Source organism: Apteryx rowi, unplaced genomic scaffold, assembly GCF_003343035.1.
Source record: "Apteryx rowi isolate R43461 unplaced genomic scaffold, aptRow1 scaffold_62, whole genome shotgun sequence".
Lineage (NCBI taxonomy): Eukaryota > Metazoa > Chordata > Aves > Apterygiformes > Apterygidae > Apteryx > Apteryx rowi.
The window spans coordinates 1,214,332-1,229,491 of NW_020450894.1; the positions used below are offsets into that span (position 1 = coordinate 1,214,332).

The 15,160-nt window shown below is 38.9% G+C and overlaps 1 protein-coding gene across 1 annotated transcript in view; it reads left to right on the forward strand.

Moving 5' to 3' along the window:
- The first annotated feature begins 475 nt into the window (after positions 1-475).
- The window catches only part of KIAA1549 (KIAA1549 ortholog), an 80,364-nt gene continuing 65,679 nt past the window's right edge, over positions 476-15,160 (forward strand). The window contains exons 1-5 of the mRNA XM_026083877.1: positions 476-509; positions 1,603-4,335; positions 5,824-5,912; positions 11,880-12,057; positions 13,790-13,920. Coding sequence (XP_025939662.1) covers positions 476-509; positions 1,603-4,335; positions 5,824-5,912; positions 11,880-12,057; positions 13,790-13,920 — 3,165 coding nt within the window. The remainder of the gene's footprint in view (positions 510-1,602; positions 4,336-5,823; positions 5,913-11,879; positions 12,058-13,789; positions 13,921-15,160) is intronic.

Here is a 15,160-nt window from a genome sequence, read left to right on the forward strand (position 1 = left end):
AGTTGTGGAATGAAGCAATTTGCTGCCGACTGTTTAAAGGCCAGACGGGAAATGGCAGGCATTGTAAATGAAGCTATTGGACATTTTTCTTCTTAGCAAATTCTTGCCATTGACATCAGAATCACACTGCACCTTACGTGAAGGCAACCTCTCTTCATCTCTCATAAGTGGCATAAATGTCACTCATTGCAGATACTGGCAGGAGCTCATCCTTGAAACAAAGCAGAAAAATGCTGCCTGGAGTTTGTGTTTGTGGAACAGTTTGATGACTCAAAGATCACTCATAAAACTAGTGTGAAGGTGGAGGGCAACCCTCAGCAACAACCAACACGCTGTCTGCGCTTCCAAAGCATGAGCTCTTATACCAAAACACTGCCCAGTTGCATCGGCTGTTAGTGATTTGGGCCATGAAGGATCTCAGGGTCATATTAATACCTCTAATGAGAGATCTAAGAGTAGTCGTGTTTAAACGGCAATGGAGAGAGTGGATGTACTGCATTGGGAAGAAAGTAACTCGGACCACGGTTTCAGTGTTTTAGTGTGACTAAAAGTAAAAGTTCTGGTAGGACTGTGGATTTTCTGTGTTAAAGTTCTAACAATGTGAACTGGAAGTCAGAGACAGGGATAAGCAAATATAATTCTGCTGTAGACACCTTTTTCTAGGGATCAAATGAAGCAGTCTCGCAGGTCAGCGAATGTGTCTCTGGAGGCTATCAGTTGGCAGTAGAAAGGGCATGATGGCTCTCTACTGTTTTTTGGGTAGGTGGCAAGAAATGGCAGGAAGGAGCTATGAATTTTGGGACACTAAAAGTGAATGAGGGCTGTTTTTGCAAATACTGTTTGCCAGTTGAAAAAGAAAATATGCTCCTGTATTAGATAGAAGACCCCATATTTCCCTGCCTGAACAATATATTGCTAATGAATTCTTGATGCTGTTCTTTGATATTTAATCAGTATATGTTCAAAAGTGTGTGTGTGTTTAATGGTGGAGAGTAGATTTTGGGGGGCAGGGGAAGGGGAGGAAGGACTCCTACCCTGTGTCTTTGGTATAACAGAACAATACTGTGTTTGCTGCTTAGCTTACAGTGAGCACTGTACTGATCTGCTAGTGAGCCTAGTATTAAGAAATAATAAAACTGGCGGAAATGAAGTGGTACTAATGGAAAGCAGAAGATCTAAATTGGATTCATAAAGGTATGCAAAACGTTTCTCTGCATTGTACCTCAGTGCTCTTTTTGGTTTGTTTACTGCGTGAAATTGCTGGCTGACCTGCACTGTAGCCTTGTGTGGGTAAGAGGGAGCTGCTTTCTGTCCTTTGGGGGCTAGCGAGACAGCTGCTCTGTAGCGAGGAGTAGGTGCGAATAAGAAGAGTCACGTTGTCCTACTCATTTCCCAAGGAATGGAGTTTCACAGGGAAAATTATTATTTGTGCTGACTTGCTCAAGGAGATTGTTCAAGTATGGAGAGGTTTTGTCTTAACACTTAAAATTCTGGGCATTTCTCTCCAGAAATACGGTTTGTAATGTTTGCTGATTCCACTTGTACTGCTTGTGCTAATCTGTTACTTTTTTTCTCTCTCTCTTTCTCTCCCTCTCAATTTAGATGAGACATCCTTGGAGCAGCAAAATTTTTCCTTTTTCTCAATGGGCTCAAAGGTTCACCAAAGCATATCAGGCAGCAGAACACATATGGCCTTATCAAAAAGTACTTTGGAGTCCCAAGAAAATAATTTTCTTCAAATGGCTTTATCATCAGTTACCACTCCCCTTGATGTGACTTTATTTAACCAAGAAGAAATGGTCAGGGCTTCCGAAGGGAGAAATAGACCATTGGTACATGTCTCCATAACTAGCAATGAAGCATTCTTAAGTGACAATGAATTTATTAGCTCATTTCCAAAGGCACAGTGGACTCTTCTGCTGAAGTCTTTTGCAGTTTTAACAGACCATCACTCAGTTAATACAATAGAGCCACCAAAAGAAACATTAGAAACTGTGTTGCTAACACCTTCCTTATCTGTCTTTTCTTCACCATATGATATGAAAACAGCACAGCAAAAGACCCTGTTAAGTGCTGTCCCTGAAGACAGTAACACTCTTATGAAATTACAGCCTTTTGTACCAGATAGTGAAATTTTAACTGCAAGCAGAGACTTACTATTGTACCCTCCAAATACAGATATTTATTTCACTTCCATTCCTTCAGAAGATGTAGTTGCAGTGTGGGAAAACATAAATAGAAGTTTAGCATCTCTGCCTTTTGGGGCCACTTCAGAAGGGTCATCTGTTCTTCTTAGACTGCTGGATAAAACCAGTCATATTACACCGCATGCTACAGCACAAAATATAGACCCATATAGTGACATTTACGCCGATGTGAACAGCAGGGCAACAGAAGCTGTCAGCCGAAGGACCTATCCTGTTTCAGGCATTCCCTGGGCCACACCTGTTTCCTTAAGCAGTGCTGAGCCTGCTTTGTTTCCGGTTAGTCTTCCATTTGCATCTCTCCCGGTTCACTCACCTGCCATTTTCACTGACTCTGATATGGTTCTTCATGGCAACTTGTTTACACACAAATTCTCTAGTACAGCACCAAATTTGCCTGCCAGTTCAGAAATACTGAGTCAATCTGAGCTTTTCAGCGAGCTCGTAAGCCCAGTGCCTTTCACTAGATCATCCACGTCTTGTTTGTATTGTGACTCAGTTTCCCTTCTGTCAGAACCAAGCTTTTCTGCAGAGCACGATGAGGGCTCAGGTGATTATGTCGAAACTTTGTTGGTGAAAGCCTCTGAAGTAAAAGGCATAACTCCATTTACAACTGTAATTGCTGATGTGTATGAATTAGAGGAGCCTACACCTGAAACTTTTCATACTTCTTTTCCATCAAGACCTGTTGTTTCGTTTTCTTCAAGATTTGCAGAAATCCCCAAGTCAACCATGTTTTTATTAAGCACTGTGGATGCTGACCTTAACAATAAAATGCCTACAACAATTTTTCCTTCCTACAGTCAGCTCTCTGGAGGAACAGCACTGAACATCTCTTCTGCTCAGTTTTCCCTCCCTATTATGGAAACTATTTTGTTAACACCGAGCATTAATGTAGATCTTCCTGATACTATCAGTGCTCTCTTTGAATCTACCTTCACCTCAAGTGAGCCAGTACCATCATTTGCAATCAGTCATACAACTTTGCTGGAGTCACCAGAATTTATGCCATCAGAATCTTTATTTTTGCTTGACAAGACATTGGTAAGGGGAGAATCACCTGTAAATATTACAGATTTTCTATCCAATCTTGATTTATCAACGCCATTTCTTTTTGAACCTAACTACTTGTCTTCATTACCATCAGCCAAACTGACTTCTTACTCTTTCATGCCGAGTGATTTATCAACACTCTTACCTCAGACCTTGTTGACTGGGACATCAGTACTTTCTGAGAACGTTTCTATTTGGGACTCAGCTACCCCTGTCAGCACAGACACTGAGGCTTCTCAGTTCCCTTTCTGGCAAACATCATACTTCTATTCAAAGGCATCCTCTATTCCAGGGGCACATGTTCCTGAAATAATGCCATCATCAAATTTTCATTCGGACTTGTCTACATTTCTGGAAGCAACATCAGTATTGCTAATGGATTCTGAAGTTTTGTTTACCTCAGCTTTTACAGGAGCTACCTCTACGTTAGAGTCTTCACTCTTCTCTTATCAACCAGTGGTTCCTACCCCGGTGCTGTCCGTTGCCGACACAGGGTCTGTTACCAGCAGCATCTTTCTCAATGAAACAAATTTGTTCTCCTTGTTTACTACCTTTGCGACAACTCCTGTCTTAAATGTATCTTCATCTCTACTATCAACTGTTCTAGCTTCTGATGAGGATATGGGTGCTACAGTTAACCCCACGTTGCTTTTAACATCTTACACCAAGGTCAGTGCTGAGACCGCACTTCCTACTGCAAATCCTGACAATCTCACCTCACAAAGCGACGTGAGCAATGTTATTTCCTCTCCTGCAGAATCTGTATCTGTGACCACATCATTTGTCCCTACACAATTCCCTCCATCTTTGAACACTCCCACTGGATATGGTGTTCCAGCAAGAACTAGTGTAGCTGATGGTACTGATACAACGACTGCTGTCCCCATGACCACTGCCATTAGTGCTGTGGGCAGCCATGGCACAGTGACTACGGAAAGCAGCCTGAGTATATTCTCCTCCACTCCCCTGGCAGCCACTACTCTGACTGAAGCTGTATTTGCAACCCCTGCCATGACCACTACCAGGCCAACATACGTCTGCAACATCACAGTTCCTGATGCTTACTTAGTCACTGCTGGTAAGATATTTCTAACATTTTTATTTCATTTTTCAGAAACCACTGTAATGTGATCTCTTAGTTAAATTACAAGTGTTGAATTAGCTAAGTAAACATGTCAAAGGAATATGGTGCAAGTTTAGACAAACAGCTATATAACTGTTGATTTATCATTTACTATTGCAAATAATAGAATTCACTCGAATAAAGTCTGTTGTGATAGTGAATTACATATACATCACACTGCACAGTGAATGATACATAATAGCAAGCTGTATTTGAGGTTGCTTTATCACTTGGTTTGTTGAAAATGAATGTTATTCTCACAGTCCTGTTCTGCCAAATTTTAAAATTTCCTGCCTGAATAAGTTTCTCTTTAAAGCTGTTGCTGTTGTTCATAAGAAAAAGCCTATGTTTAAGGAAATGTTGTAATGTGAAACAGGAAATTTAGTTTCAAAAAATTTGTTTTTGTTTTTATTAGCATTTTTATCATTTTACCGTACTATCTAGCATTTGTACTTTCCCTCCTCCCATATTTATTTCAGTTGGATGTGGTGTGGTTATAACCAGAAAAGTGACTGCTGTGTGTTTCAAAATCAATTGTCTCTTAGCATCTGTGTTTGCTTTTTTGGTGTTTTCCTATCTCTTTCTAGTTTGTTAACAAAACAGTACCACAGAACAAATACAGGGCAGCTGTAGAAGTGCCATGTATTCTAGCCAGTCAACACATTTTGCCTTGAAGTTTGTACTTGTAATGAGTAAATGTAATATATAAATGCAGAATGAGCATAATTTCCTCCTCCAGGTAGGAGGGTGAGCTGACTACGATGGTGATGAGGAAGATTTTTTTTAACTTGCAATTTGAGTAGTTTTGTAGGCAAGTTACTGATTAAAAGTAAATGGAGAATGACAACGTGGTGTTTTTCAGTTGTTTCCTCGACCATAGTCACAGTCTGAAGTGTGATTGTAGCAGACATAACATCCATAAGAGTGTGGATTTTTTAAAGCAGTTTCTTCCACTCAGTGGGTATCTCTTTCAGTAATCAATGTCCCATTTGTTTACTTTTTATTTAAGAGAAAAGTAAATGCATATTTTCTGTGGCTTTTTTCTGACCTCATTTGCATTCCATGCGTTGCCTACAAAACATTAACTATGTTTTGACAGCAGACTCATTGTGGTGCACAGATCAGACTGAATGTGGTATGACTTTTGGATCCTTTTTAAATGCCTCAGTGGCTCTTAAGAAAATTCTTTTACTAGAATAGTAAAGAAGTTAGATATGGAAAAAAACAGAGAAAATAAACCTGGAGCTCCTTAAATTTTATTTAGCATCACTTTTTAGGATGCAGTCACACCTTCACCTGTTTCCTTGTCCGTTGTCTTGTGTGTTTGATACAGTTGATCTCATTGCCTGCTTTTTCATGCATTGCATAATTGAAAATGTGGCTTTGAACCAAGGCCCCAGAGATGAAGCTAAAATGTATTTACTGACTGGCATTAATTTCCAGTGCTGGCCCGAAGAGCTGTTCTGCAAAATGTCAGTGAATCCATCAGAGAAGTGCTCAGAGTTCAATTCAGGCGTTCAGTAGAGCTGGAGGTAAGTGGTATAAAGCGTGCGTAAGTATTCTTTGATCAATATAATACAATAGTGCTTTTAGTTCACAGGATAAAATGATTTAGAAACAACCCATGTGATACTAAATCACAGAGGAGTTTATTCTAACTTAAATCTATTAGCCATGTTTTCTTTCTTTTAATGTGACTGTAACATTAGCTTTTTACTTTTAGAATGTAATTATTTTCTAGGGCACACCTTCTTCTTCCTGACATAGGTGCCCAAGCAGTGCCCTGCCTCTGCTCCTCACCTGCTTTATTGACTGGTGAAGTGAAACTGAACTGAAAAGCTTTCGCCTGTCTGAAGTATCTGTTAAAGTTCTGTTGCTCCTGCTAGCTAATTATAGGCTTAGCACCTTAGACAAAACAAAATCTTCTCCACAACCGTAAGCTATTTTATCTTGTAAGTGAGGTCATCAACACTTGCAGGGTAAGTGGCGGAATCTGAAATGCAGGATTTGGCAGAGGAAAAAAGAAAGGAAAAAAAAATCAGGTGTGCAGTGGTCAGATGTTATTTCTAAACCCTTCAAATAGGCAGTACCTGGTTCTCTGTGAGGTTCCAGTTTCTTGCTTTTTTTGAATCTACAATTTTATTTTCAATACAAAGTTAACTCAAGTTGCTGTTTGAATGTTGAACGTGACTTGAGTACCTCCATGCACAGCCTCCCATACCATGGGGGTGGGGGTGGTGCCTTTAACTTCCACTTGTTGGTCTGTGCAGGGGAATGGTCTTTTGACAACTCCTGCAACAGTCACTGCCTGTAATAATTAAACAAGTGTTTAACTGTTCCGTTGTAATGACATAGGGCGACTGCTCTTGTTTTAGAATTTACCTCTCTGCTACTCAGTCAAGATAAGAGTTTTATGAATTTCTGCCAACCTTCAGCCACAGTGTTTAGCCCTTTTCCCTCAAGCAGTAGAAATTTGTACCTCTGACTCTGGATTGTGATTGCTGTTGACACTAGGCAGGCTTTGTTGATAGGATCAGACTACTGCTCTTGATGTGTCTGGCTGGCTATCTACACTTTTGCTGTACTCTTTGAGTGATTTCCACCCCTTCAAAATAGTGGATAGTTCAAAGAATCACACTTTGGTATTGGTTTCTTATCTTTATATATAAATTTTGTTTATACATTTTAGGATAAATACTTTTTCAGTGAATCAGAAGAGCAAACAAGGTAAAAGTGAATTAGCCCCTTTTACTCACTTCAGACAAAAATAACTGAGACGCTGGATTCCAGGATTAGTGGAAAAGTAGGAGGAATTCTTCCTTATTCAACAGTCCGTAGTCAATTATTGGAACCCCCCACATTACTCTTATTCCTCCTCTTCTGTGCAGTGTTATTTTACGAGCTGCCACTGTAGGTTATGTTTACTGTAGGTCCCTTTATCAATACCTGCCCATAAGCTTTTTTTTTTTTTGAATAAAAAATATTTATCTTCTGGATTGCGAGTTACATCTTCAGATTGTTCAGACTGACATAGTCAAGTTGAAGTCAGAAGTTTATGGTGGTGAAACTGCACTGATTATCAATGGACTTATAAAATATATTCATCAATAATATGGAAGTGCTTACTGTGTTAGTAATAGCAGCAGTAAGACAAAATATATTGCTAAATTTTTGGAGGTTGAATGGAGCAAACATTTGATGTCTTTCTTTATATATTTTCCCTCTAAATTCCTTCCTTTCATGTCCACTATTGTCTTGCAAAGCTCTCGATAGGATATATCAGCCCTAAGGCTGCTCGTATGCAACCGCTTTTATAAATAATGGAGTTAATCCAGGTACATTCTTTGCAAATTCTTTTTTTTATCAAAAGGAGAAAACATCTCCATGGAAGCAGTTATGCTTATTTAATGGTAGAATGCTGCTATCATACATGTTCTCTCCTAGCGATGCCTTTGGGTTTTTTTTTGTTTTTTGGGGGGGGGTTTTGCACTAAAAATCACTAGCAAATGTCTTCATCTCTAACAACGAAGTGCAAGCAAAATGTATTTTAAATAAAGAACTGTCTATAATATTGGCATGTTTAATGGCAAGGTAATGCAACTTTTTAAAGAGAATTCTTCTATATTGCTAAACTTAAGTAAGCAGACCTGACTTTTGTTAGTCAAGAATACAGAGGACCTGAGGAGTGAACATTGCGAGTTATGGTAAAGTAGTGCACTTCTTTAAGCTACTTTTTTTACTGTCTCCTGTTACAGCTCACACATAATGTTTCCTTGCAGGGATGTAATGCACAGTAAATCAGGAGACGGTCTTGTTGAATTTAACTTGGTAGTAATGTAGACTTTGAAAATACAATCCATGGCAACAGAGGATGTAACTATTACGCGTTTTAAATGCAGACCAAGTTTTACACTGAAATGAGAATTAAAAATGTCCCCCCCCCCCAACTTTTTCAGTTGAAGCTTGGGTCTTTGATTCTTCATTGTTTCAAACATTAACTGCTGAAGTGGGGGGGGGGGAGGGAAAAAGAGGGGCAGACTTGAATCCTATTTAATAAAAAACTTTTGTCATTTTTTTCTAGCAAGATTCCTTGCAGCAAACTGAGAATGACCTGAAATTTTAGTGTTCTCTTTCCAGTTGGTCTCACTGTACTGCATCTGCAGAAGAATAAGGCCCTACTATTTGAACAAGTGCAATTTTTGTCAACCTTCCATAGTGTAAACCTTATGACACTTGTGTAAGATCTGTTATACAAAGTTCTGTTGACTTAGCTTTGTTGCCCTGGGGTGTGAAAAAGAAATAGTGTTGGCAGTGCTCTGCTGGCAGGAGGACCCCTGATGCCAGGAAGCTCATGCCAAAAGAAAAAAGCTTTTTGTCAGCCTCATTTGCAGTTTGATGTTTTATCTTGAAGTATAATGGATACCTCAGTGTATACACTCAGAAGTATGCACTTCATTGCTATGTTTAATTATGGCTTTTAGACCTGTCCTTAGCCTGTTAATGATTATAATCCAAAGATTGTAAACATCTGCCTTAAAAGTGAGGCAAGTTAAGGCAGTTAAAGCAAGTCAGGCAGTTAAATACTTTTTTCAAAGATGCTACCATGTGTACTTGCACTGCCTTCTGTAATACTTGTGTGTGTAAAAATGGTGTGAGAATGTTCTCTTAGGATCCTAAAGTGTATAGAAGCAAAATCTTTGCTTCATTTTTAAGACCAGTCAACCTTTGTAGCACATCTTTAGGAAATTAAACGCTCTCTGCAGATTCATTACAGAATGCTTAATAAGGTGGGGGTGAGGAAATCCATTATTTATGCTTTCTGTCAGATGTTTACACAGCATAATACAGTGGTATGTAGAAATAAAAGCATTGGAATGCACCAAGGGTGCATCTAATCCAGTATATTTCATCTGACAGTAATCACATGCAAGTGCATAAGGAAAAGCATAGGGGACAGAGTAAGCATACAATGATGTTTTCCCCAAATACTCTTCCAGCCTCTAGTAAATTTTGGCTCAAAAACTTTCTATTCTAGAAGCAGTCTCTCTGTCAGGGTAGCTTTGAATGAGATAGGTTGTGCCCTGGAAACAGCAGAGTTAGATTAGCTGTTTCCCTTTGGAGAAGGCATAGCTTAACTTGAGATGGTATAATGGCTTTCCACTCTACTGAAGGTTTCTGCATCTGCTGTGGGAATGGCTCAGAAGTGCATGGGGCATTTGAGCGCTTCTGCAGCTTTATAGCCCAACGTATTAAAATAGGAAATTTGTTCTTGTTTACTTCAATAGGTGGGACTCTGCATTGTCGTGGTTCAGCAGCTGGTTTGCCAACATCTAACTGCCCTGGTAGCAGAGATGAAACCTCCAAGAGAGGGTTGAATGGACAGCTGGGTTTGTGAACCACTAGAGCTGTGCCAAGAGAAGCTATTCTCATTCAGGCATCAAGAGTCATGAGCTATACTTGTCTATCCTAGATAACTTTCCACATTTCTCTGTGAATTAACTTGTAGAGAGCAGCATGCTAGCATGGCTATATTATTTCTGGCATCTGAATTAGGTTATTCAGAGCTCATTCTAGACAGTCCTGTAACATCTCAAGCAGAAATAGCTATTGCTTTGAGCCAGTAGTGGTTGTAATCTACCTATCTCATATTCACACTTAAAATATTTAAAATATCCATTCTCCTGGAGTTACTATCCCCTTTCTGCTACAGTGAATCGCAAAAAGGAAACTTGAATATTAGCTGTTGAGGCTAAAAAGCCAATGTAAAATTTGAGGGAAGTGTTGGGGGTAGACTGCTTTCATTGCATCTGTGATGCACTGCAGTATAGGTCAGAGATGTAGACAGCTGAGTTACATATCAGAGGCTGGCTTTCTTGTCTGAAATGCCAAACTGTAGTACATGAATGCATACTGGCTTCACTGGGCCTCTCTTCCTCTGCATATACTGTTTTAGAAAGCACCAGCAAATTGTGGCTGAGATTTGTAATTCTAATTTGTCTTTTTCTTGCCTTTTAAGCAGTCTCTTTTGCAAGTAATGGACAACTTTCCTTTGGCATGTCTTACCTGTTATATGCTGTTTCCATTTGACAAACTGAAGCTACAGAAATCATTTCATCCTGAGATAAAAGGATAAAATTTCAGGCAAGAGGAACTGAAAAAAGCTGTGCATATTATTCATATCAAACAACTTGGAGTGCTATGCATCTAAATCCATTTAGAATAAAAGCTGGATGCTGCATGTTTTTGTGGACAAAGAAGAAGGAATAATGAGAAACAAGGAGAATTGTTTGGTTGTTTTTTCTTTCTGCTACTTGGTTTCTTTCAGTGAAGATGTTCTTTTTAAAAATGCATCATGTTTTTTAGAGGACAGCAAAGGGCTGCTTGTGGTCTCATCTAAACAGCAATTGCCAATATTTTACACTGCTGCAGAAATGCCAGTAAGGAACATGTGGGTCATGATTTAAGTAGCACTGTGCTTTTCCATAAGGCTGATCCTGAAGTTGAGGATATCTAACATATTCCTTCATTAGAGCAAAGCTTAGAAGGTGCTATTGTCTTTTTGTCTAAGAGGTGCAGATTTATTAGAACCTCTGTGACTTTGGTCTAGATTGATTATTTGTTAGGTCGCCATGTTGGACATCTCAAAGTGTTGTAGTGTGACTGCTTGGGCAGATGGAGCAAACTAGGAGAGCTTAAAAAAAAAAAAAAAAAAGCTGGGGAAATGGGTGATATTGGGAGACCCTCACAGGGAGAGAAGACACTGCAATATGTTTAAATAAATAAAAGCCTTCACTTTGTTTTTATTTAGGTGACCGAATAATGGCGTATAAAAGTGTCTTCATGAAACCTAGGTTTATATTTAACTTTCAATTTTATTTCTTTTACACAATGACTAAAGCTCTTCAGGATTTCTAAGATTGCTCAAAGTCAGGAGATAGATGAATTGGAAGAAGAAAATTGTAATTGCAGTTGCAGTAACTGTGCTATAATAAGCAAATGGGGAGAAGTGTTTTCCAGAAGAAAAAGTGTGCTTGTGTGTTAAAATTATGCACATAAAACGCAGGCTACCTGTATTTTCCTTCTTGCATATCATGTGTGCATATTATGGGATGTATGTGCTATGCAGTATGTTTGAAATGCAGAGGCTATGGAAGTGCTTCAGTGAGCAGCCAGAAATTTGTGTGGGAACTTTTATGCAGTCAGGGGAATACAGACTAGGTGGAGTGGTACTCATACTAGGCTACGATATGTTAACTAATGGTGTGTTGAGATCGGTGTGTTGTACTGAAGAGATTTTGGTAGGTGAGCTTTGCACATGAAGGATACCATTCTGGCACACTGGAGTAGAGACTACCAGACATGGCTTCTACTATCTCTTTGTAAAATAGTTTGCATTTGCCTACCTCTTGAAGATGTTGCTTTGAAGTGAGTGGGAGTCTGTAGGTCTAAAGTGTTTGCCAAATTTCATGTTGAAGATACTTTCTTTTTCTTTTTTGTAGGTTTATAAAATATCCCCCAAATTTGCTTTCTTGGTGACATCAGGTCCTTTTGTTTACACGGCAGTGGCTGTCATAAATGTGCTTATGAACAGCAGTCTTCTTCGTGGTCAGGCCCCCCTGATCCTCTCACTGCATCCTTCTTTCCCTGTGCCGGATAATAGATTCCAGGTTCAGACAGGTGAGTTGTTCCTAACACTAAGAGGAGGAGACGCAACTTCCTACTGGTTCGCACTTCTTTACTTGTGGATGGTCTTGTGATTAATAAGTATGCAAGCTCAAGTGAAAAACCTTGCATTCTACTGCTGTGAGTCGTTTCATGCCTATTAATAAAATAGTTGTTGAATCTGTGGTTGAGAAAGATTATACATTCTAAACAGTTAGCTCTGTAATTTCACTAGTTCCAGGAATTTTTCTGGAGAAGTGTTATCCTTTTCTTGCTATTTTAATTGATATTTCACTACTGGAGTGAGTGAAGGGAGTTCACATTCTTTGTCCTGCTTTAAGCGGTAGCTGTGCTCTTATGTTGCAAAATGTGCTTATTTTTAGTAGCTCCTTGCCTGTCAATGCCCTGTTCTGCACCTTTTGTAGCATTTTGGAAAAGGTGAGAAGAAGAGAAAAACTTTTGTGTGTGAAACGTTTTGTCATAAAATCACAATGCAGCCACTTTTTAATGGGTGCCTCAAGTTTCAAATTATCTTTACCTTAAAGGCTACTTTTTCAAATTCTTCTAATGTGGGAGAATTGGTGAGCAAGAGGATTGCCCATGTAGGATTCAGCTTTCCATGGCTGCTCTATGACAGTAGTTAATGTAAAGTCCATGATTATTAATAATCTGAAGTAAGATATTAACCCAGAAATAGTTTTTGAGAGTCAGTGGTATTATTTGAAATCTTCTTCAGCCAGTATTTGCATCACAAAAATACTAACCTGGCTGGGTGACTTTGAATAATCAGGTAGTGACAGGGATTGAGTAAATGGAGAGTACCTGAGCAGAGATTGCATGAATTTCCAACATAGGTGCTTTTATTCATGTATGCTTCATGTGCTGTTTCTGCTCTGTTAACATCTGTACTGTAAGACCTAATTTCTTTGTGCTGGCATGATGTCTTTCTCCACTGCTTAACATGGTTATAGAGATAGACCGCAGATGCATTTCCTGGTCTTGATACTTGTATAACCCTGATACTAGCCTCTGTAACCTAATAATGGCATTCATTTACTTAAGAACATATTATCAGGAAATCTGCAGATGTGCATGTAGTTACAAGGATGTGTGCCCACTCACATGTGTGCTCTCTTTTCTCTCTCTTTCACTCCCTTTTTTTCTCTCTCTCACTCACATGTGTGCACACCCATGCATGTACAAGTGAGTGAGAAAGATTTTAAAGTGTATCTGTATAGTTTTAAAAGTATGCTTGCTAATGAGGTATTTTAAAGTGTTAAACTGATATTAATGTGTATTAATGGACCAAGTATGCAGTCTTTTAGCCAGGTTAAGTATTAAATTTCAGTCTATGAAGAATTTTGTTGTTGTTTTTCAGATTTTTGTTGAACTGTTGGGTACTGTGGATTTCAGTGTGGCTGTTTCAGTGTTCAAGTCCTATAAAACTAGCCAGCTTGTGTGTAGCAAAGATCTTTCAGTATGCTAGAGGAAATAGTGGATATTTTGTCTGTAGAGTCTTTTTGTAATCTAATTACTGCTGCAACAGATATTAATGACTAGAGAAGTTACTGTATCAGTACAAAACGCATTTCTTTCAACAGTTTTAGCGAGGTTTTCATGGAGTATGTCCTGAATTCCATGAAAAGGTGACAGCCTTGTGGAGTAAGGATTCTCTTGCTTATTCTGTTCTCTTTCTCTCTCATGGAAGTGCTTGTCTGTAGGAATAACATATACCCTTTGCCTTCAGTGCTTCAGTTTGTGCCTCGAAATGTGGACGTTGGGTTCTGCAACTTTAGCCAGCGCATTGAGAAAGGACTGACAATGGCATTCATGGAGGCGAGCAAACATCGCCAGGACTTCTACAACTTCACTGTGCAGGTGACAGTATTAATGTGTTTTTCATCTGTCCCTTTTTCTCCTCACCTTCAGTTGTCTTGTGTTTCACCCAACCAGTAATACTGAGGTAAGTGTTCACTGCTACCACTTGCTTTCTAGATCATGCAGAACTGTGGTGCTTTGTCATAAAGTCTGGATTTTTTTCCAGCAAAGTAATTTGGCACCACACATCCCTCTGGTTTCAAGCTTTCTGAGAAGATGATCCAAGATGATGAAAATTTGTATCAAGAATCATTCATGAATATACTAGGAGTATAAATATGTTCATACTTTTTCACATAAAGGCTGCCCAGCCCTTGTCAAAATCATTCCTATTAGATCTTGCCATTGCAAAATAGAACGAGGCTAGTATGTTTTTGTTTGAAGATGCCAGTCTGATATAATTGCTGCTTAGGGGTTCTTGTTCAGGAATATAGAACTCTGCCATCATGTGAGTAAACATGGTAGTTGTTTACGAGGTCTAGAGATACTTATAGTAGTATATGATGTCTGTGACATCCAATTTTTTTGTAATAACAAAATTAGTAAAAATTGTATTGTGTTGTTTAACTAGCACCTTAAATGCCTGTTTACGGTACCCTAAAAATAAAATCATAGAAGAAAATAAAACATAAGCTTTATAGTACATACAGTTGAAAGTGCATAGAGATGTACTTGGAACAGTGCATTTGAATGACAAAATATACATGGATAAAATGAAGACAGATCATGCAAAACAGTTTTTTGAACTATCAACTTAGCAAACCTGTATTTTAAATACTTCCTTCCTGTCTGGAAGAGGTTTGTCTATATGGACATGGTTGCTGTGTACATTGGTGCCAAAATGAGGCTTCTGACCATTGTTAGGTTCTGGGAGTGTGCGGTGCAGTAGGTTTTCACCAAGAGAACAGCTGTTTACATGCTATCTCTTTATCATGGTCTCTTCCTGTCTGTTCCATGAAGATTGATATCGACCTAAACTTTCTTTATTGGTAGATGTATTTTGCTGACCATCGTCTTAGGCATTATTTTCCATCATTTTCTGAACAGTAGCTTTCATATCATCATGGATTATAACTGACCTTAAAGGTAACTCTCAGAAGAGGAATGCACATGTAACTTTGCCTCTTCTATGACTTAGCAGGCTGAACTGATCTGGAATTGATGTTCCTCTGTTCTGATGTAAAGTCCCATTTTACATTAGGAAGAAAATTTCTGTGAAGAAAGGAATGGAAATGACAAT